The 19,580-nt window shown below is 50.9% G+C and overlaps 1 protein-coding gene across 2 annotated transcripts in view; it reads right to left on the bottom strand.

Annotated features, from left to right (window-relative positions):
- Nucleotides 1-1,021: 1,021 nt before the first annotated feature.
- Nucleotides 1,022-19,580, bottom strand: part of CLUH (clustered mitochondria homolog) — a 31,936-nt gene continuing 13,377 nt past the window's right edge. For both annotated transcript variants that reach the window (XM_041482688.1, XM_041482687.1), the window contains exons 6-26: nt 19,036-19,190; nt 18,099-18,224; nt 17,136-17,283; nt 16,350-16,442; nt 15,427-16,121; nt 14,686-14,903; nt 14,019-14,123; nt 13,175-13,275; nt 11,644-11,796; nt 10,979-11,041; nt 10,048-10,292; nt 9,252-9,336; nt 8,616-8,769; nt 8,162-8,301; nt 7,973-8,053; nt 7,273-7,398; nt 6,673-6,794; nt 5,335-5,428; nt 4,458-4,592; nt 3,417-3,490; nt 1,022-2,880 (exon numbers count right to left, since the gene is read on the bottom strand). In XM_041482688.1, the coding sequence (XP_041338622.1) occupies nt 2,712-2,880; nt 3,417-3,490; nt 4,458-4,592; nt 5,335-5,428; nt 6,673-6,794; nt 7,273-7,398; nt 7,973-8,053; nt 8,162-8,301; nt 8,616-8,769; nt 9,252-9,336; nt 10,048-10,292; nt 10,979-11,041; nt 11,644-11,796; nt 13,175-13,275; nt 14,019-14,123; nt 14,686-14,903; nt 15,427-16,121; nt 16,350-16,442; nt 17,136-17,283; nt 18,099-18,224; nt 19,036-19,190 (3,282 nt within the window). In that variant the 3' untranslated portion in view covers nt 1,022-2,711. The remainder of the gene's footprint in view (nt 2,881-3,416; nt 3,491-4,457; nt 4,593-5,334; nt 5,429-6,672; nt 6,795-7,272; nt 7,399-7,972; nt 8,054-8,161; nt 8,302-8,615; nt 8,770-9,251; nt 9,337-10,047; nt 10,293-10,978; nt 11,042-11,643; nt 11,797-13,174; nt 13,276-14,018; nt 14,124-14,685; nt 14,904-15,426; nt 16,122-16,349; nt 16,443-17,135; nt 17,284-18,098; nt 18,225-19,035; nt 19,191-19,580) is intronic.

Genomic DNA, 19,580 nt, shown 5'->3' with positions numbered 1-19,580 from the left:
CAGTGGCTGGAGCTGGAATGGGCACATCTTCATCATGGAAGAGCATGGATATATGCTTGTGAGCTTGGTATGGGGAGAGAATCCAAGGGCACTCCTGCCAGCTGAGGTCTGTGCAAGCAGCTGGTAGGGTGGTCCTTTGCAGTGGGAACAGACAGACACAGGATGGACAGTTGGATGAGACCCACTTGCATCTGGGGAAAAAAAACTGAGTCTGGGCTCTGCCGGAGCCAGTGCGTGCATGGGCTATCCCAGATGGGGTGACAGGGGGCACAGAAGTGGTTTTTGGGGTGAGGGTTGAAAGGCAAGCCTCGTATGTCCACAAGCAGTGAGTTTCTCACAGGGAGCACAAGGCAGGTTCAGGTGTGAGTTGCCAAGAACAGTATGGGCAGTTAAATTTAATTTTCCCCCTTGGCTCGGCGAGTTGTTGCTCATGCAGCAGGTGCTGCGCGTGCAGCAGCTCTGTCGTGTTTCCAGTCCCAGTACAGCACTGATGGGCACTGGAACATTTTTCAGTGAATGGGTTTGTACCTGCCTGCCTCCAGCCCAGCTGGGCCCATTTGAAACTCGTGTTTTAAGAACTTGTGAACAGAGGAACGAGAACCCCCAGAACCCAAAAGAGGTAGTGAGGTACAGACAGATGTTGGCAAATGCAGTTATTTACCAGCCTGCATTGCCCTTGGAGCTGTGGAGCCTCAGTAGCCAGGACTTGTCTCCTTCAGCTTCATTTCACACGGGTACAACATCCCCAAAGCTGTGTCCCTGCTCCCACATGTCCCCTGGGATGAGAGGGCAAAGTGACTCCTCTCCCTGAGCACAAATGGATTCTGACAGCAGAGGTGGTGGGTCCTACCCCTCTGGCCTGGGGTTGTGACTCTGGTACTGATTCACAGCTTTTAAAGCCTCCAGGTCAGCTGCTCCTGTTCCTTCCCCCCATTTCCAGCTCAAAGGAGCAGCAGTGCTGGCTCCAGTGCTGGTACCAACACTTTGCACCAAACAGTAAAGAAACCAAAAAAATACCTGCAAGAGTTTAAAAAGCTTTTAATGGACTGTAAGACACTAGTAAAAGAAAAATCTTGTAGGAAAGATGCACTGTAGTCATTTATTGATTGCTTTCCAGGAAATTCAGAATTTTTCTAATAGGAGCAAATTCATTTGCAGTGAAGACTCTGCTTTGTTGCCTCCAACACCTCAGAGGCTGCTCCCTCCTTCCCCCCTCGCCCAGCCCGGGAGTTACAAGTACCTGCAGGGTCAGACAGGAAACCGAGGGTACAGAGCACAGGGACAGCACTTGGCTCCAAGGGTCAGTGAGAGAAGCAGCACGGATTAGCACGGGGCACGATCCAGGACAGACACCGCGAGGGAGGGAGAGGCTGGGCAGCGGCCAGCCCGCCCTTCTACAGCTTGATCTGCTTGGGAAACAGGACATTCAACTCTGTCGGCATCCCAGGGCCTGCAGCAGCCACATCTTACCTGCGTGAGGGCAGTGACAGCCCCACAGGATGGGTGTGGGAGGGGAGGATTTCTTTAGTGGCACTTGCCATTCAGTACCGTCCATTGCCAGCAATGGCAGCTCCCAGCGCCAGTCCCAAAACCCGTGTGCAAAAATGCCAGAGGCAAAGGTATTTGCCAGAGGTTTCAGTGCTGGGGGAACTTCTGTTTTTATTCAAACCCCTTTCCCAAAACCTGGTACTTTCTGGTTGTGATTCTCAGGTTCAGGGGCCTCAGCTCTGTGTCAACAGCTGTTTTTGCAAATGATACCAGGTCTCTATTTCTGAATTTTCCTCCCCTCTCCCCTGCTCTTAAATAGGGTTGTGGTTCCCTCCTCACTCCCCTCAGCTCAGCCCTCGTTTGCTGCATTCCCACCTCACCGAGGCACCGGGGGTTCCGCTGCAATGGAAGTTTGTGCGCTTTTTTAAAGATCAAGCCCTCACTCTTTGGATACAGTATCCCAGGTTACTCAGCTGCAAGCAGAGGCAGAGGTGGAACAGTGAATATAATATATATATATCTATATATATATATATCTATATATATATCTATCTATATCTTTACCTTGAAAATTAGAATGTGAATGTTACAAAACCCCACTGAATTGCCAAACTGCCAACCAAACATAGAAAAAAATGGTTAAAGGGATCCCATGGCTATATCCTGATGTAGAAAATGCTGTACATCCCCCACTTCCACATGTCACAGGCTTCAGTCATCTCAGTGACACAAATATATGGCTGTTCTCAGCCCAAGCTTGAATAGTGACTGGGGGAAATCAATCTTTTGGCTTGGAATCCACGTTTTACAAGAACGCGGAGCAGTGATGGGGCTGGTTCTTTACTGGTTTAGCAAAGCAGTGTCCTTAGTCAACATAAAAATGACCTGAGAAATGTTACATTCCTCCAGACAGTTCATTTGGAATTCATATGTACAAAGTAGAAATAACTGCTGCGCACACACACGACACGGACACACACATGGCAGGAGGGCCCCGCGCGCCAGGACGGGTCTGTGCTGCCTCCGGCCACTTCCCCTCGCGTGGCAGACACAAGCTTGGGCAGACAGATTACATTGCTCAGATTAGTTCTTTGCATTGTGTATTAATTGTACCAGTGCAATAACATTGTCAAAAAGGAGGAGCTGCTCCGAGGGCAGCTAAGGCCCTGGGCCAGATTCAGAAAAGGGTGGTTTAAACTTTTTTTTTTAAAGCGAGGTACACGTTAAGCAGAGCTCTGTGTTAAGGGGATGGCAGCAGAAGGCATGCTCGGCTCAGCCTCTTTCTCCTCCACAGCTTTGTCCTCTGCTTCCAGCTGTTCCCCACTTTTCATGCTTTCCTGGAGCTGCTGGCGTCGCTGCACCTCAGCTTTAAGGTTCTCCAAGTCTTTTTGGCTGAAGGGGAAAGCAGGAAGGGGAGCAGACATTAGACTGCTGTGGGAATGGTGAAGCACCACGACAAGGTCGTGTTCAATGGGGGAACACTGCTTGCACCTCCCTCCTGCACAGCTCAGCCACGCCTGAGCACAGCCAGGCTGGGTTTGAACAAAGAGGCACCAGGACCTGCTCAGAGCAAAGGGTTCATCTCACTGATGGCCAGGCAGCCTCCAGCTGCTGATGCTGCATTTTTACCACCAATGATTATTTGCAGCCTTACAACAACAGTCTTGGCTCAGGTCATCTATTTCCACCATCATCCCAATCAAATTTTCAACCAGAAGTATAAAAGACAGTTAATAATAATAATAATAATAATAATAATAAAATATAAGAGTCCTGCTGCTTGCAGTGGTCTTGATGATGCTAATCAAGGCCTGAATTGGGATCTTGGCTAAAACAAACAAATCCTGGGGAGCTGGTTTCTGCTCTCTTGTGTACTAAGACGATACAGACTTGATTTCTAAAGGCATAACCCAGAAGAATCACTGTACCTTAGTGGAATGAAGAGAATTCCATTGATAATGTTCAGCTGCTCCAGGACACTGGCCATACTGGGAGCTGTGAACTACATCACAAGGGAAAAGAAGTTTTAGGAACCTAGAGAGGACTCTGAACTGCTAAGCACATCCCTTCACCAACGGCTGAGAAAACGGCATCATTTACATTTCTACCTCTGTATCTGTAAGCTGGAAAGCACCATCTAGAGCTTCCCACCAGTCCCTGCAGGGAGCTCCTGCTGAACCCTGCAGGACTTGTGTTAAACACATCACAGTGCCAGTTCCAAAATGTGTTGGGTTTTCTACCCTCCTTTAAGTATTTTAACAAGAGTAAGCCCTTTGGTGCTGTTTTTATGGTTTGAGCCTCTTCACTGGCCACAGTTCCCAGGACTTTTGATTCAAGGTCCTTGTTCTCCCTTTATTGCCAAGAACTCAGGTCTGTTGCTAGTTCTCCACAGGGAGAACGCCCTGTCCCACTCTGTCCTCCCTGCAGCTGGAACCTTCTTTCCCAATCTGCTGGGGTGCAGCCTGGCAGGGAGAGCACCCATGGCTCAGGCCGGGTGCTCTGCCAGGTGTGGAGGCAGGCAGCAGCAGCTGGCTTTGGTCCAGGAGGGCCAGTCACTGCTGCTCCATGTAAGGTAAACCTGACAGCCCCTCTGCACTCCCTGCCCAGCCTCCCCAACCACAACATCCCTGGAAGGAGAACAAAGCATCTGGTAAAAGATGACAGCATTCTTGATGATGAGGAAACTGAAGTATTTCTGGGTTGAGCAACCTGCTGCCTGGCAGTGAGTCAGCAGCAGGGCAGGGTTGTGAGCAGGTGTGCCAGGCTCTCACCCCAGGAGCTGTCCCTGCACCCCTCTGTTTCCCCAGGCACCCTGCAACGCTGTGCTCCATCCACACAGGTGGCACCACGCTGTGTCTGAGCCACTGCCCTGGCAAGGGCTTCTGCCTGGCAAGGACAACTGCTACCTCCTCGTGACAGCCCGTGTCCCTCGGGAGCAGCTGGACACAGCTGGATGTGGCTCGGGTTACCTTCAGTGGCATGATGTTGGCGTTGGAGCCGTTCTTGTAGATCTCGTTCATCGTGCGCTGCAGAGCGACCGCCTGCTGCGTCAGGTACTTCAAGTACTCGGAGCTCTCTTTGGTCTTCTCGTGGTGTTCACCGAGCTGGTGGGAAACGGGAAACAAGAAAAGGTTCAACATCACAAGTGGGAGCAGGACCCAGCCCAGGGAACACACCCGGGTGCTGCCAGCTCAGCATCCCTACAGGAACTCAGCAAAATGGATTTTACCTGCCCTGGCATTCAAAAACCAGTAAAACAGTTCACATTTTCATCAAGTGGGAGCATATTTGCAGGGTGAGCAGCATTCCCTGCACTGGGCTCTTCTTCCAGGAGCAGCATGCCAGCATCCCCCCCACCTGGACCAGTATTCCAGCATTCCACACTGGGCTGTGCCCTCAGCCAGCTCAGCTGAGTCACCCCGTGCAGACGTGCTCAGACAGCCCGGGCTGGGGCAGGAGTTTCACTGAGCAGCAGCCAGGCTGAGAGCTCACTACCAAACCAGTTTGCAGCTGGTATTTAAAGACTAGTGGCACAAAACATGGGAAAAAGAGACCAGTTTTTCCAAGCCCCACCAGAACGCGGGGCCATGCCACGACAGAAGTGCTCGTCCAGCCATGGGTAGAGCACGGACACATTTGCAGGAAGCTGAGCAAAGACTCCTGGCACAGCAGTGGGCAGTCAGTGCACAGGGCAGCAATTCTGCCCTGGCCCTACAAGGACTCCCTGGCATCTGCTCAGGGCTGTTTGTAGCAAAGGCCTCCCCAAGGCCCAGGCTGGGCACTGGTTTGCAGCGGAACTGCTCAACTGCAGCGACAGCTCACGAGCGCAGCGGGGCCACTCATCACCTGGTTCTTGTAGATGGTGTAGCCTTCCTTCTCGTGCTGCAGAGCCGAGCGGAACTCTGCTTTGCTCTCGTACACTCGGGCAACCAGGTGGTGGCTGAGGGAGGGAAAAGGGCTGAGTCACTTCTCTGAAGAAGAAACATTTCTGTGCTGCAGCCAGCGTGACTGTGCCATCAGTGTCTGCGCTGAAAGTCTTACCAGGAGTGTCAAAGGAGACTGAATGCAGCACCCTGGGAGTTACTTCTTCCCAGCCCAGCTGAGGATTCAAATACTACACTAATTAGGTTGGATTTTAGCTGCAATGCTGAGAAGTGACCTACACAGGTAAAGACTGAGCTTCTTTTGGGCATCTTTTGTCCTGCACCTAGGAAAGCTGGAGGCCACAACAGCGAACTGAAGGGAGAGGCACATCCACAGGAATACCTTGAGGCTGGATTTATTAACTGGAGGGGAAGGCTGCAGCCCCCAGCCCTCAGGCACAGCCAGGCCTGAGTCCTCTGGACTCTTGCCAGCTGGGAGAGCTGAATTAGCTTGGACTGTTGGCCTTGGTGCTTCTGGAATGAAAAAGAAATTGCTGGGTTTGGCAGTGTTTCTCTGTGGGAGGAGATGGCTCTCTCCAAGCATCCCAGTGCCACTGAGGGACAGCTGAAGACTCTCTGGAGCCTGCACGTTCATCAGCCACTGGAAAACAAGGCAGGCTCTTGCAGGTGTTTAATCAGGTTGATTTGCAGCCTGATGGAGAACAGATGGCTGCAATGTGGCAGCAAGAACTGGGAGCCATGCCTGGCTGACAGAAGCAGTTCTGCACTGAAGGACAGAGGGCATCCAGCACTGCAGCAGTGGGCACTGGGGGCAGATCCTACAGGTGTCACCAGTCCCAGCTCCCTTGGGAACACACAGAAGCCACTCAGGGTTTTTATTCAAATACAGAATTTTATGGCAAAAGACAAAAGCACATGGAATGATTCTCAAAGATCCCTCCCTGAGGGCTGGAATAATTAAACATGAGCATTTGACATACTGTCCCTGTCTCCCAGTGTAACTCCCTTAGAGGCTCTCCAACCTTTACTTCCCACATACATTTTCCTATTGAGAGTCCACAGGGACCAGGCTTATCGTGACAGATTTTTTGAGCAAGCAGCATCACAGCAGATCCCCCATTAACCTTAAGAACAATGGATCTCCATTTTTGAAATAACAAACTGGATACTGCAGCATGACCTTGGCTCTAGGACAAGAGTGAATATGCAGTTCTCAAGCCCAGACCCTCCCATGTGAGTGCTCGGTGACTGTGCTCGCTCTGACAGCAGGGACCCAGCCCAGCACCCCACCCTGCCTCACCTCAGTGCAACCTTCAGAGACTTGGAGCCGTGGTACTTGGAGCTGATGGCCAGGGCGTTCTCCAGGAACCGCAGGGACAGGTCATACTCCATGACCCCATGGAGCACCAGGCCAATGTTGTTCTGTACAGAGAAGCCAAGCAGGCATTGGGAAGGACACACTGACACTACAGTTCCTGCTCTCTGAACAGTGGGACCCACAGGTGTGTCACTGCCAGAAGGGCTGCAGCCCTGGCCAGTCCCTGCAGCAGTGACAAGTGACAGGGACCATGGTCCCCCACGGCCCAAACAACCCAGGCACAAGGGAGGTAACAAACCCTCCAGTTTATGCCAGTGCAACAAGAACATAATAAACAAAGGAGTTTTCCTAAGGATTGCAGGTGCTCAAAACCATCTGCAGTATCCCAGTGCAGAGCTCAGCACAGAGGCTGACCCTCCCAGCTAAAGGGTCAAACTCTTTTGGTGGCACCAACCAGCAACAACCCAGGGAGGAAAAGCACTGCCTAAACGTTTGTTTTAAACAGCCATCATGTGGGCATCTTAAAGGCCAAGAGGTTTCTCAGAGATTAGGAACATGAAGACTCTTAAACAAGTTACTTACATCTAAGAGTGCCATTTCTGGGTGATCCTCCCCAAATACCAAGAGCATGAGGTAGCGTGCACGGTACAGCAGGTTCAGTGCTGTCGAGAGCTGGCTGTTTGCAAAGCAGTACAGAGCCAGGTGCATCTAGGACAAGAGAAGGGACCCAGCATTAATGTAAAGGGAACTGATCTCTCCTCTCCTTAGCTGCACATGAATAAGCAGTTTTCCTCACTGGATGAAGGACTTCAGTCACTTTGGAAAGTCCAGTCTCCTGGCTGATGCACAGTTCCACTGAGGTGTCCCTGAGGACACAGCACTGAGGAAGCTGTGTTTTATTTCAGTTTCTCTTAACACCCCTTGCAGAGTATTTCCAACCTGACTTGCATATGTATGTCATATTCTGACTGTGTTTTGGGGGGATTCTTTCCTCTTTTTGTTTTAGACAGAAGCCCAGGGCCACAGCTGGGAGAATTAATATATATACATAAAGATGCAGCAGACAAACACTAGCAACCTAGGTTAAGCAGGACAAATAGTGAGCATGCAGGACACACTCAGCTTTTCACTTTGCAGGATCATAAAAGATGATGAAGTGGAGCATTCTGAAAAGAAAGCTGCAGAAGAGAGGAAAATGCAATTGTTTTCCAGCTGCAGACAGGAACTAAGGCTCTCAGACTGCAGCCAGACCCCTGAGGTGCTGCTGCTCCCCCATACTCACATATTCCTGGATGGTGTTGGGGTGTTCGATGCCCAGGACCCTCTCGCTCATTAGCACCGCTTTCTGCTGATTGCTTAAGGCCTGAACAGAACAGAACAGAACCCAGGGCAAGTGACACCTCGCTGTGAGCTTCAGCAAGCATGGGGAAGGAGTGAGCACTGAGGAGATCCCCTCGGAGCCCCTGCTCACCTCTGAGTAATCTCCCATGATATAGTTGAGCCGAGCTAGCAGCCTCAGGCAGGCACAGATTTCTACATGCATAGCACCATACACATTGTTGAACAGGTTTAAGGCTTCATTGATGAGCTCACAGCCCTCCTTCAAGAAACCTGAAAAGAAGGTAAATCCATATATATATAAAAATATATAAAATAACCTCTAACACTGCTGGAGACAGGAAGTGAGACCAACAGTGGGATCCACAGACACAGGTCACTGCCCTGGGGGAAGGATATCACTGCCCTGACCCATCCTTGCTCATTGCTGGTGGCTTTACAGTAGGAGTGTTCCAGAAGGTCTGGGACACCAGGATTCTCTACCAAAGCAGGGCTGGCAGTGGTGTCCTGCTGGCCAAGCCCCACATACCCTGCTCTTCCCATTATCAGTGATCATCCTGAGAGGCAGAGGCACACGGGGTCTGTACCTTGCTGAACTTTTGCTTGCCCGCTCTGGAAGAAGTGGAAAGCATCGGAGGCTTTGGGGTTTACATGCTTCACTACAGGGAAGATGTTAAGAATATCCTCTTCTGTGAAAGTGGGCTTGTGCCTGTTGTCGAAGTTGTACTCCTTCAGCAGGATCTGGAGGGACCAAAAAGAGTGGAGAGCACAGTTACCACTTCCATAGGCACCTGGCAAGAAAAAGGGCAAAATCCTGAATGTGGAATCACAGTCAAAACACCTCCTGTACATGACCTGGGACAGAACTCTCCAAGGTCAGATGTGGGTGTGCACCACCACTGCACGTGGCAAAATGGCACCACGGTGACAAGACTGAGCCCATGACAGGAGAGCTCAGCCAGCTGTGTCCCACAGCCCACAGAGGAGCAAGGAGGCAGTGCAGTTGTACTGAGGCTAGCTGTTCTTCCAAGGGCCATGCCAGCCAGTTTACCCTAAGAGGGAACTGGGTTAGAAATCTGTTTCTCAGAGCTGGGACCTGCATTCCAACATGAACACCACAGAGACCTCTTGGGGCTCGTGCTGTGCCTGCAAAACTCATTGCACTTACTCCTCATGTTCCTCAATACAGAATGATGGCAAGGGAGGGAGGATGTGGATCTTACCTGGACTCCAGTTTTGAGGGAGATTTCACGGAGCAGGGTGATTTTCTGTAGATTATACACTTCAGCTGCTTGGTCAGCATTCTCACTGCAGAAAGTGCACACAAGCTTCAGCTCTCAGGGGAGTTTCTGCCCAAGGCCATTGCTCTGTTGTGGGTACCTGAGGCACAGGTTCCTGTACAGCCAGGTCTAACCCAAACCAAGGACTAACAGGGTTAGTCTCAAAGCCCACTGCAGCATTTGGGCTGAGTGCCTTCAGCTCCTGGTGAGGAGCGAGCAGCCCCTGACACGAGGGGATGATCACTGTCCAGCTGCCAGAAGTTGGTTTATCCCACTAGCCATGGCTTTTTCTTGGGCTACTTCAGTGGTGCTTCCAGTTTAGCACTCACAATGTGCCCCTTCTTTATTCCCCATCTCTGCTCATGTACAGGAGCAGTTGTCCTTTCTCTGGAACAGAAGCTCCTTTCAGCCTAAATCACTGTTGATACAGACAAGTATCCTCTGACTGTACTACTGCTTCCCACCTTCTGATCCCTTCTGTACCCTTAGGAAAGGTTTCCCTCCCTCCTCTGCTTTTCATGGCTGCCTTGGCACCACAGGTTTCATCTGATTCAAAATCTCACTTCCCCCTCGCTACTCTTTGCCCAATTTCTTTCCATTAAACATCTGTGTAAGTCCCTCAAGGGTACACATTTTATTCAAACAGAAAACAAATAAAAAAGGGAGGTCCTGTTAAAGAACAAGAGCTACAGAAGTTTGGTGAACCCAGGGACAAGCCAGGGTCACCTGCTCCACTTACCATTCAAGACTGAAATCAAAATAGTTCTTTGCTTCTGCACAAATATTCTTCCATAGCTCCTGAGGGGTCATGCTTGCCCACGCAGTGTTATCAGCATTGCCAAGGTTCCTGTTTTTCCTTTTCTTATTCTTCTTCTTGGAGACCAGCTCATCAGCTGGAAGATGGGCAATGGGATTTGGGAAGGAGCTCAGAAAACAATTGAGGAAGTGGCTGATGGCAGCGGATAAACCTGACAGCTCCACACCCTACAGTGAGACAGCAGAGTCAGTGAGGAGAGACAGCTGCCACCCCACAGCCCTGCTCCAGCCCCGAGCCCCACACACAGCCAGGCCTGCACACAGGGGCACTTCCACGAGAGGGACAGGGAGGCACAGTGTACAGTGGCACCAGCACAGACAGAGTTACACCAGCCTAGGGTTAAGTGAATGCCTACACACAGAAACGTAGTGTGGGCATATCCATTTCGGGCTGCTACCTGGGACAGAGAAAGCAGAGAGTGCAGAGAAGGTTTTGGCACTGGAACCAGTCCAAGGTGTATTGCTAGGCTGTGTGTGGACATGTACAAGGATATGTAGTGTTGAGCCCATTAAAACGGCTTCTTAGAAGGGCAAAGGCAACACTGTTTAAGAGGAAAAAGTATTACAAGAAAACAAGCTGTGATTTCACTTTTAAAAGCCTCCAACGTAATGAGTGAGGATTTGGGGAGGAAAAGCATGAATGATTGCTCTCCGGGAAAGCTTTCTTCAAGTGGGAACTTGTTTTCCCTTACGTACAGGCCTGCACCTATTCCAGTGCTAATGAGCTTGTACTTCTCGTTGCCATGCAACCCCCAGGAACTGCCTAATGAGAGGAGAACCCCAAACAGCTCTGTTTGTGGAAAAAAGTCATTAGGGAGGACACATGAGGCAAGAGGTCAGGCTGCAGGTCATACCTGGAGGTACGTCTTGAAGATGTGTTTGGCTGATCGAGTGATCAATTCACTGATTCCAATTTTCTACCCAAAGGAATAAAGAACAGACTGAGTGCATTGGCAAGAATATGGAAAAATACACTGGGCTTTTGAAGTGGTCTTTTAGCAAGATCTGCAGAAGATGCACCACTCTCCCTGCAGCACAGAACTGCAGAAGCATTTGACAGCCCTCCTGGAGCCAGCGAGGAGCCCCTGGCACCTCTGTGCCCACAAGCCACGAGTGCAGCTCAGCACAGCTCCAGCAGTGCTTCAGGGGCTGCCACAGCCCAGCCCCTGCCTGCTCCTGGGCAGCCACACTCACAACACTTCAGAGTTTGATCCAAAGCCCAGATGTGTCTCAGAGGCTTAAAAAATGCATGGGTGAAAACCCAGCTGTGTTACTCACTATTACATTTGGGAATCCCTGAAGCAATTCTCTACCCCAAAAGATACTCACAGTTCCTAACATTATGAAATCCATTAAGGATGTGAGAAAAAAAACCTCCCCAGCCACCACTTACAGGTCCTCCTCCCTCCTCCCTCCTCTTGAAGCTGTTTATTTTTACACAGAGAGAACAACTGGGAATCTCCTTGGGACAAATGATGCCAGAGAGGTTTGAACTGTCTGATGTTAAGCTGATGCTTACAAAGATGTGATCCAGCTGTGCATGGCCAGGGGTCTTGGTGATGAAGTTGATCACTTTGCCCAGGTAGCGCATGTTGATGCCCCTCTGGTGCATGGCCTCAGCCAAGGTCGCCCCGTCCATGGGGAGCACCGTGTGATCCAGGCAGTCCTTGACCTGCAGGGCACGCACACGCTTTGTTACTGAGGACAAACATGAAGGAAAGAACTTCCATTTAAAAAAAATATTAAAAAACCCCCCACACCAGGAGGCAGGACAGGCATTCCCCAGTGCCACTGCAGACACCTCGTTACCTGGGGCTGAGGGTTGCCCTGAAAGCAGGCACTGACCCCAGACAAGACTCTTCTGGTGGCTAACAGCTGCTGTAACACCAGGGACCACAGTGTGGTTACCTGTGTGGTGACACCAGTGTGGGCCAGGTCCTTGCCACTGGGGCAGTTTCACTCCTCTGTCTCTGCAGGGAAGGAGCAGCACTACATTCTCTCAGAGGCAAAACACCTCCTACCTGGGCAATAGCAGGCTGACCCTTCTTTAAGGGCCTGACAGTCACTAACTAATTGCCATTTCCAATTAAAAGAGTACGTGGAGCTGTGCACACATGGCTGATAAGCACAAATGGCACTTGCATGTTAAGTTGTGCTGCAGCGCTGATAAACAGTGTTTAATCCACGTCATGGAGTGACACCAGCTCCTCTCTGATATGCACAGGACTACCTGCTACAGCAGCTGGTCTGCAACCTGCTCTCACACAGCCTGTGCAGTGTTTTGGGGTTACATATTGGAGTATCAACTACCTTGTAATCAACAATCACCGAGCTCTTTTCTGACTCACTCACCTCCTTTTTTGTTTCAAGACTGAAAAGCTGGTTCTGAAGGCTGTGCTGACTACAGAATTAGTGGATTTAGAGTTCAGAAGAAACTCTCCAACAAGGAAAACCCTCTTGTAACACAAGACCAACAGCTCCTGGACCTCTTGGAGTAGAGCTCATGAGTTCTTCCCTGCCAGTTGCAGTGCCTGCTCTGACAGCTGCATCAGCCATCAATTCAGCAAGCATCCAGGAAGGGAGAAACTGGGATTTCTTATGTGGCCAGGGGCATGGGTAACATGGGTAAGACTTACAGAAGGAGTTTTTAATGACTGCTATTAGTCAAAACAATTTCCCAGTTCACTTCAAATTATTAGTCACTGACTGAGTCACAGCCAGGGTCAGCTAAAACAATAAGCTGTGAAGGATGCCCAGGGCTAGGGAGGATGGCTTATGTGGTCTCTATTGTCCTAAACTCTTAGCAATAGCTTTAATTACCAGTGCCAAAAAAATTTTGTTGGATTAAGGTGAGAAAATTGTGCCATGATGTAAGATGGGAAAAGGAAAACCCCTCGTGCCTTGCACGCAATGCTCATGCTGCTCCCTGTGGTCCCCACCAGTGCCAGAGCCTGCAGCTGCTCAGGTAAAGCTGCTGTCCCAGAGGTCACTGCTTGCTCAGAGCAGCCAGGCTCTGAGGGCAGCATCACTACTGGCTCTGGGTTCCTTACCAAGCCTGGGATCTGGCAGGACAGCAGGAATGCAGCAGCATCCTTGAGCAGCTGCTTCTGGTCCTGCACCTCCTCTTTGCTCGACTCGGGGAAGCGAACACCTGGGAGAGGAGAGAAAAAACATCAGCCACAGCAACTCACAGAAACGTAACTGTCTCCCTGGAATGCTGCATGCTTCAAAAACTTATCTCAAACTATAAATGTTTTGATGGGAAGAGCTTTGGCTGCTGTGTTCAGGCAGTGGCTGGGCTGCTCAAACTCAGCGGTTTGGCCACTCTCCTGCAATGTGCCTGCACACTGCCCCAGTACTGACCCCAAGAAGCACTCTGGGAGCTTCTCAATTTCCCAATTAAAAACATGGCTCCAGTATGGAAATTCATGTGTGATGCCTGTGCCTTATGTGTGCATGTGAAAGGGCACTGTGACTGCTCACCGAAATGTTACTAAAACAAACCCAGCCCATCACTGAGGTCCCAACATCAGTCAAGTTACACAAGTGTTATTTTTTGTGTAAACTACTACGTGAAGATCAAATCTGATTTTTTTTCCTCCCTCGGCTTCTTTTCACGTGGTCTCACAGCTGGGATGCTGGAGAATCACAGGAGGATTCTTGGCAGCAACCCACAGCCCTCCCCGGGGGTGGGAGACGCTCCCCGCCTGCCCCTGGCAGCTCCAGCTGCTGATTCCTCTGCAATCCATTGCTGCTTCCTCTCCTCTGCTTCTCTGTGCACCCTGCCCAGCCAAACAAACCAGCAACAGCCTTGGCTACAGCACAGTGTGGGTGTGCAGCTGGCTGGACACAGCCACCCTCTGAAGGGCTGGTCCCAGCTCTGGGCACACGTACCTGGTGAGAAAATGTCTGGGTTAAAGCGAATGTCGAATGATGTGTCACTAATGGAGCCTACAGCCTTGCAAGCATTCCGAATCACTTCTCTGCTTTTGGGATCCACTGCAGCACGAAGAAAAACAGAATACAAGTGAACGTGCAGTTCAGCAAATGACAGACCTAGCTACTAAATAAAGTTTTGTTACTAAAAACAGCAATGATGGCACATTCTGAAGAAATCCGTTATAAAAACAATCAATTGTAAAGGAGAATGGCTGCAAAGGGCACATAAGATGACCCAAAACCCCCATGGATGTCCCCACCTCCAAGCACATGCACTCAGAAAACCAAGCCAGGGGTTCCTAAAGATGCCCATGCACTGCTGGCCTCCTGCCTGGCCCCAGCCCTCCCCTGCACTCCACAGGCCAGCCTGGCCAGGCTCTTGCTCCCAGGAAAGAGTTGAGGGGCTGGTGGCCCTGCTGGGTTCAGACACCTCAGTCATCCTGCCCCCAGGGGCGAGTAATGAGTAATTAATGTGAGCAGCTCTAACAAAGAGGCCAGGCAACGCTGACAGGCAGCCAGTGCTTGTCCTGTTTAACCACCATCCATCACCCCGAGCACGCCCAGCCTGGCACACTCCCACCAGTGCCAGCCCAGCAGGGAGCTGGTGCTGAGGCTGCAGTACCTGTGCCGTCGTCGGACGCGATGGTCTCAGCGAGCTCCTTCACCTGCTCCAGCCCAGTCACGCTCTCGTCGATTTTGCCATCCTCTGACTCGGGCCTCTCGCCGTCTGCGGCGCCATTCTCTGCAGAGGCACCGTTTTCCAGCGCAGCTGAGCTCTCCTGCTTGTTGGCTTTCTGCTGCATCAGCTGCAGCGCAGCCAGCTTCATGAATAAGAGATACCTGCAGCAAAGGGAGAGGGCAGTTCAGCACAGCAGAACCCAGAGCACCGCACGCCTGGAACGTGCCCCACTCCTGAGCTCCCCTGCCTCCCAGCACCAAGTGACCCAAACATCCCACCACAAACACGCCCACTGGATTTCTTCCAGCCTACAGAAACAAACGTGAAACTTTCAAGACATTGGGAAAGCCTTAAAAAGAAGCATAAATCCTTCCTGTTCCCTAGCCATCAAGTGGAAAGGACACCTGCAGGGAAAGAAGAACTAAATGTTTGCACAGGAATCAACAATAATAGATCTGGACACTAAAACACAAACCATCTCTTTCCCCGGCTCCCTGTCCAAATCCCTACTGTTCTCACCTCTTGTTAATTCAGTTCCTACAGCTGCATTTACACAGCCAAGCAATGGGGCAATTAGCTGCTCACTTCTGGGAGCTCTGCTGGGATGTTCCCAGGGCAGTGCAGCAAGGTCCTGACCTGAACCACGACCAGCTGCAGGCAGAGGAAGGGGGGAGCTCTGCTCACCTGTGTTCTACAAAGGCATCAACAAGCTCTTGACGGAGACAGCAAAGCTTGTGTCTGTGCTGCTTGGGGAACCCCATTTTCTTACATTCCTCTGGCATCTCCTCCCCTTCAACAGGCAGGAAGTTTAGATCTGGAGGGAAAGTGCGTAGCAGGTCCAGGATGTAGTGACGCCCATCATTGCCAATAATGCCTTTGCACTCTACTGAGGAGCACAGCTCCACCTCCTCATTCTTGTCGTTGAGAACTTTGTGCTTCTGGATCTTCAGCGGCCTGCTGGTCTTCTCCAGCAGCTCCAGGTACTTGGCGTGTGACACAACTGTCTTGCCAAAGTCTATTGACCCATAGATGACACTCTGTTCCTGCTCCCGCTCCAAGATGCCAGGAATAATAGACTGAGCTGTCACCCTGTAACCTCTGTAGTCCACCACGACAGTCCCCAGGGTGTACAGCCCTTCCACATCCACGGCGTTGTAGGTCCGCACACCGTTCAGGTCATTGGTAGGAGCCACGTAAGCAGCAACATCTCCACCAAAGTCCTTGTAGTGGTCACGGACGTCAAAGCCCAGGCTGAAGAAAATGTTGTTCCAGATGAACATCTGCATCTTGGTCTCCTCGCTGGGGTTGATGGCCATGACATTGCCATCAATGACAGCCATAGCACCTCGTGTTGCGGCTGCAGTGAAGTCACTGTGAACCTGGAGGCACATGGAGAGAAAGCAGAGTCAGGATCTCCCCAAGCTTGCAAAGCTCCCTGCAAATTTTTCCTTTGCTCCTCTCCTCCCAACAGCCTTTCAGCAGGCAGGCAGGTTGCATTCTTTAAGTGCCGTGAGCCTGGCTAGTGGCTTCAATACAAGTCCAGGAGCCAGAACACAGGCAGCACAGAAGGGGCCGTGTGAGGAGCTGCCTGCATATCCCAAAGTTACCTTGAAAATGGCTCGTTCTCTCAGCAGCCTCTCAGGCAGGTTCTTGCGTGGCAGCTCCCGTGTGGTCTGCAGCTCCTCATTCCAGTCTCTGGTCTGAAAGAGGGAGGGAAAGCCTTGTGGGATGCAGTGCATTGTGTGGGAAGGGGCTGGCAAGGCAGTATTCCTGCTTCACAAGGCATTTTGGCAGAGAAGGGAGAGGAAGGGGCAAGAGTTCAGGCTGCTGTGGGGCTCAGAGGAAGTGACTTAGCAGCAGGAATGAACACACCTCGAGAGTGGACTTTATTCAACAGCAGTTTGGGACAGATCTTGCATCAGCCCAGCCAGAGCAGGGGCACTGAAGGGGCAGCACGGTGCAGGTGTCATTAGCCAGTGCTGTGGTCACACTGCAGGCACGTGCTGCCCATGGCTGGCCACTGCTGCCCTGCACCACGCTGTGCTAGAAAGCTGCAGCTGAAGCATTTGGAGCAGGCTGCTCAGACACACAAGAGCCATTCCAGGCCTGACTGCCACGAGGGAGTGGTCTGCCTCCTGTGCAGTGGCACTCTTCAGAGCAGGGACATGGAATTTATAAACACCCGAGCAGAAGCTGCTCCTCTCAGTCACTTCTGCAGCCTGAGCAGCACAGCCCCTGTAGCCAAGGGCCCTGTGAAGAACAAGGACTCCTGCAAGTTTTCCTTTGATGACCAAAACCCTCCCATAAATAACAGATTACTTTTTGGAAGCTGTTCCTGGCACAGCTGTCAGCAAAACTCTTGCCAGTGTCATCAGGCAAAGCAGGAGCAGTACCTGTCCAGGTATGTGCTCCTCGTAGCCCAGTCGGGACGTGTAGGCGTCCTCTGCCCGGACACAGTCCATGGCGTGCTCTGCTTGCGGAGCCGTCCAGCTGTACACTTGGAAAGGAGTGGCTATCCTCTCAAAGGGGTGTCTCTGAACCCTAGTTTGGGAGAAACAACAATTGCACATTTATAAGAAAGAATCCTTTCTATTCCAAGAGCATTTTCCCTGTGCCTTCGCGCCGGTCCCTTGAGGTCACGATGGAACCCCAAGCGCTGCTGAAGGTCTCTCGTGTGATGTCTGCTCTCAGCAGGGGCTGGGGGCTCATCTGTAGCTACTTCTGGCTCGAGAAGCAACACAGTACAGCAATTTTTAAATGGCCAGATAGTCACAGTGGTGGCTGGAGGCCACTGCATCTAGTGTCACCTTCGTCTCCATAAGGAGGCAGGAGCAGAGCTCCCAAAAGCCACACAATGTGCCTATCAATCCACACCCTGCTGAGCCAAGGCAGCTCATCAAGTGACTCTGACTTCTGCACAGGACCCACTGTCCTGGAACAGAACAAATGGTCCCTGCAGCAAGGATGGGGGAATCAAACAAGGCCTTATTGTTGTGTTATTATTACAGGAGCTAGAGAAAATTACAGAATATTAACATGCACAGACATGCTTAAAATAACCAACCTCTCGCCACTGTAAGCCTACACAAAGCCCTCTTATGTTACTTTCACTGACATTTATGCTTCTCTTTTGTGGATCAGGAAGATCCTCAGGGTGCTGCCCTGTTGTTCAGTCAGGTGCTCTGGTCCTTGCAGCTTCCACTCACATGTCCCAGCCACCCACCACTACATGAGCTCAGAGAAGCAGGCACTGCAATCCCTGCTGCACCAGAGGCATCCAGCTCCCCAGAACCAGCTGAGCCTCCCAACTTCACACTGGGCTGCTCAAGGAACTAGAGAGGAAGAAGCACTGCTACCGTTTCTTCTGCAGAGCAGAGAAGTTTTTTTTGAAGGTAGGGCTGATCTGGTTAAGTAGTTCCACCAAGGAATGACTGAGAAAACTAGGGTTTGCAGGTTTGGGATTGAAGTTGTATGCAGTAGACCTGCAAGAGAAAAAAAAAGAAACAGTCAAAAGCCATTGCCATACCTGAGACTTTCCACACCCTAGGAAGGTGGAACATGACTGAGAGCTCTTCAAACGTGCACAGTACCAAAGGCTGCAATGTGCCCTTGCCTGTGGGAGAGAGACCATGGGGCAAAGAGGCAGATGGGCTGCAAGGACCCTACCCAGTCTCCCCCCATGAAACAGCCAGCAACCCTGTACCTGGGCCTGATGGTTTTTTAATTTAGACCTTTTTTCAGCCATCCCCAGGATCAAGAGAGGCTTCTATTTTTATACTGGGAAGGACTGATTGCACAGAATTCCCAAACACACCAAAGGTGCCTTTGCTTAACAGAGAAACCCCTCAGCACAGCCGCTCCAACAGGCATAGCCACAACAGCTTCTCAGAGTCACCATTAAAAAAGCAAAAAAAAGAAATTATTTGTAGTAAAATCTGCACCCAGCTCAGGGAGTTTTGACAGGCTATGCTTTTGCTTCAGGGCAAAATGAGATAGTTGCAATAGTCAGGAAGGAATTTCCTCCCAACTCAAAATGCTCTAAATAGCTGATGACATTATGGGATGTTTAAACTTTCCCTAAAGCACCAGGCATTTAGCCATTGTGGAGAAGTGGTACCAGGCACAGCTGAACAGCCCAATCCAGTATAGCAACTCCCACAAACCCATGTGAGCAGTGAATTAAAATAGGCTGTTTCTGCCACAGGGGAAAAAAAAAAGCTGCAACTGTTTGTTTATGAGTTGTTTTCCAGTTGGCTGCTGCAGGGCAGGACAGGAAGGATCTCAGTTACTCACTGATTCAAGTAAAATCCCCGAGTGGAGGCAGTGATACTGACGTGCCGATCCTCCACGGTGATGACGTACAGATACATGAGGTCCCCGTGCATCTTGCGGTTACCGGGCGGAGGGTTCCAGCCGCTCATCGTCAACACCTTTAGGCACTGCAAAGGCTACAGCAGAACACAACACAAGCGACTCCTGTCAGCAGGAATTAATTTCTCTGAGTTAGAGTCACTCAGTGTACATGCCAGATCCCCTTTACCTGCTGCCCTTGCTCGATTCCAGAAACAGAGCTTACAAACGCGCCTGGTCTCCAGAGCACAGCTTCCTGAGCCCTCTGCAGTCCACTAGTTTGCCTTTCACACCGTGAGACATGGGTGAAAGCAGACACCCTGGGCCTTTGGGCTGCACAGGGTATGGATTTCTTGCTGTACTCGTTTTCAAATGGCAGCTTCTAAACCAGAATCCGAGTGGGAGGGCATGGGAAAGCTAAGGGCAATCTGTAGTGACCTGCAGATCCTGTCTCCAGGACATTGCAGAGGAATGCTGCTTTCCCTTCT

The sequence above is a fragment of the Pyrgilauda ruficollis genome, unplaced genomic scaffold (assembly GCF_017590135.1).
Source record: "Pyrgilauda ruficollis isolate IOZ18807 unplaced genomic scaffold, ASM1759013v1 scaffold59, whole genome shotgun sequence".
NCBI classification, from domain to species: domain Eukaryota; kingdom Metazoa; phylum Chordata; class Aves; order Passeriformes; family Passeridae; genus Pyrgilauda; species Pyrgilauda ruficollis.
Note: the sequence above shows the minus strand (reverse complement) of the source record. Positions and strands in the feature narration are given on the sequence as shown.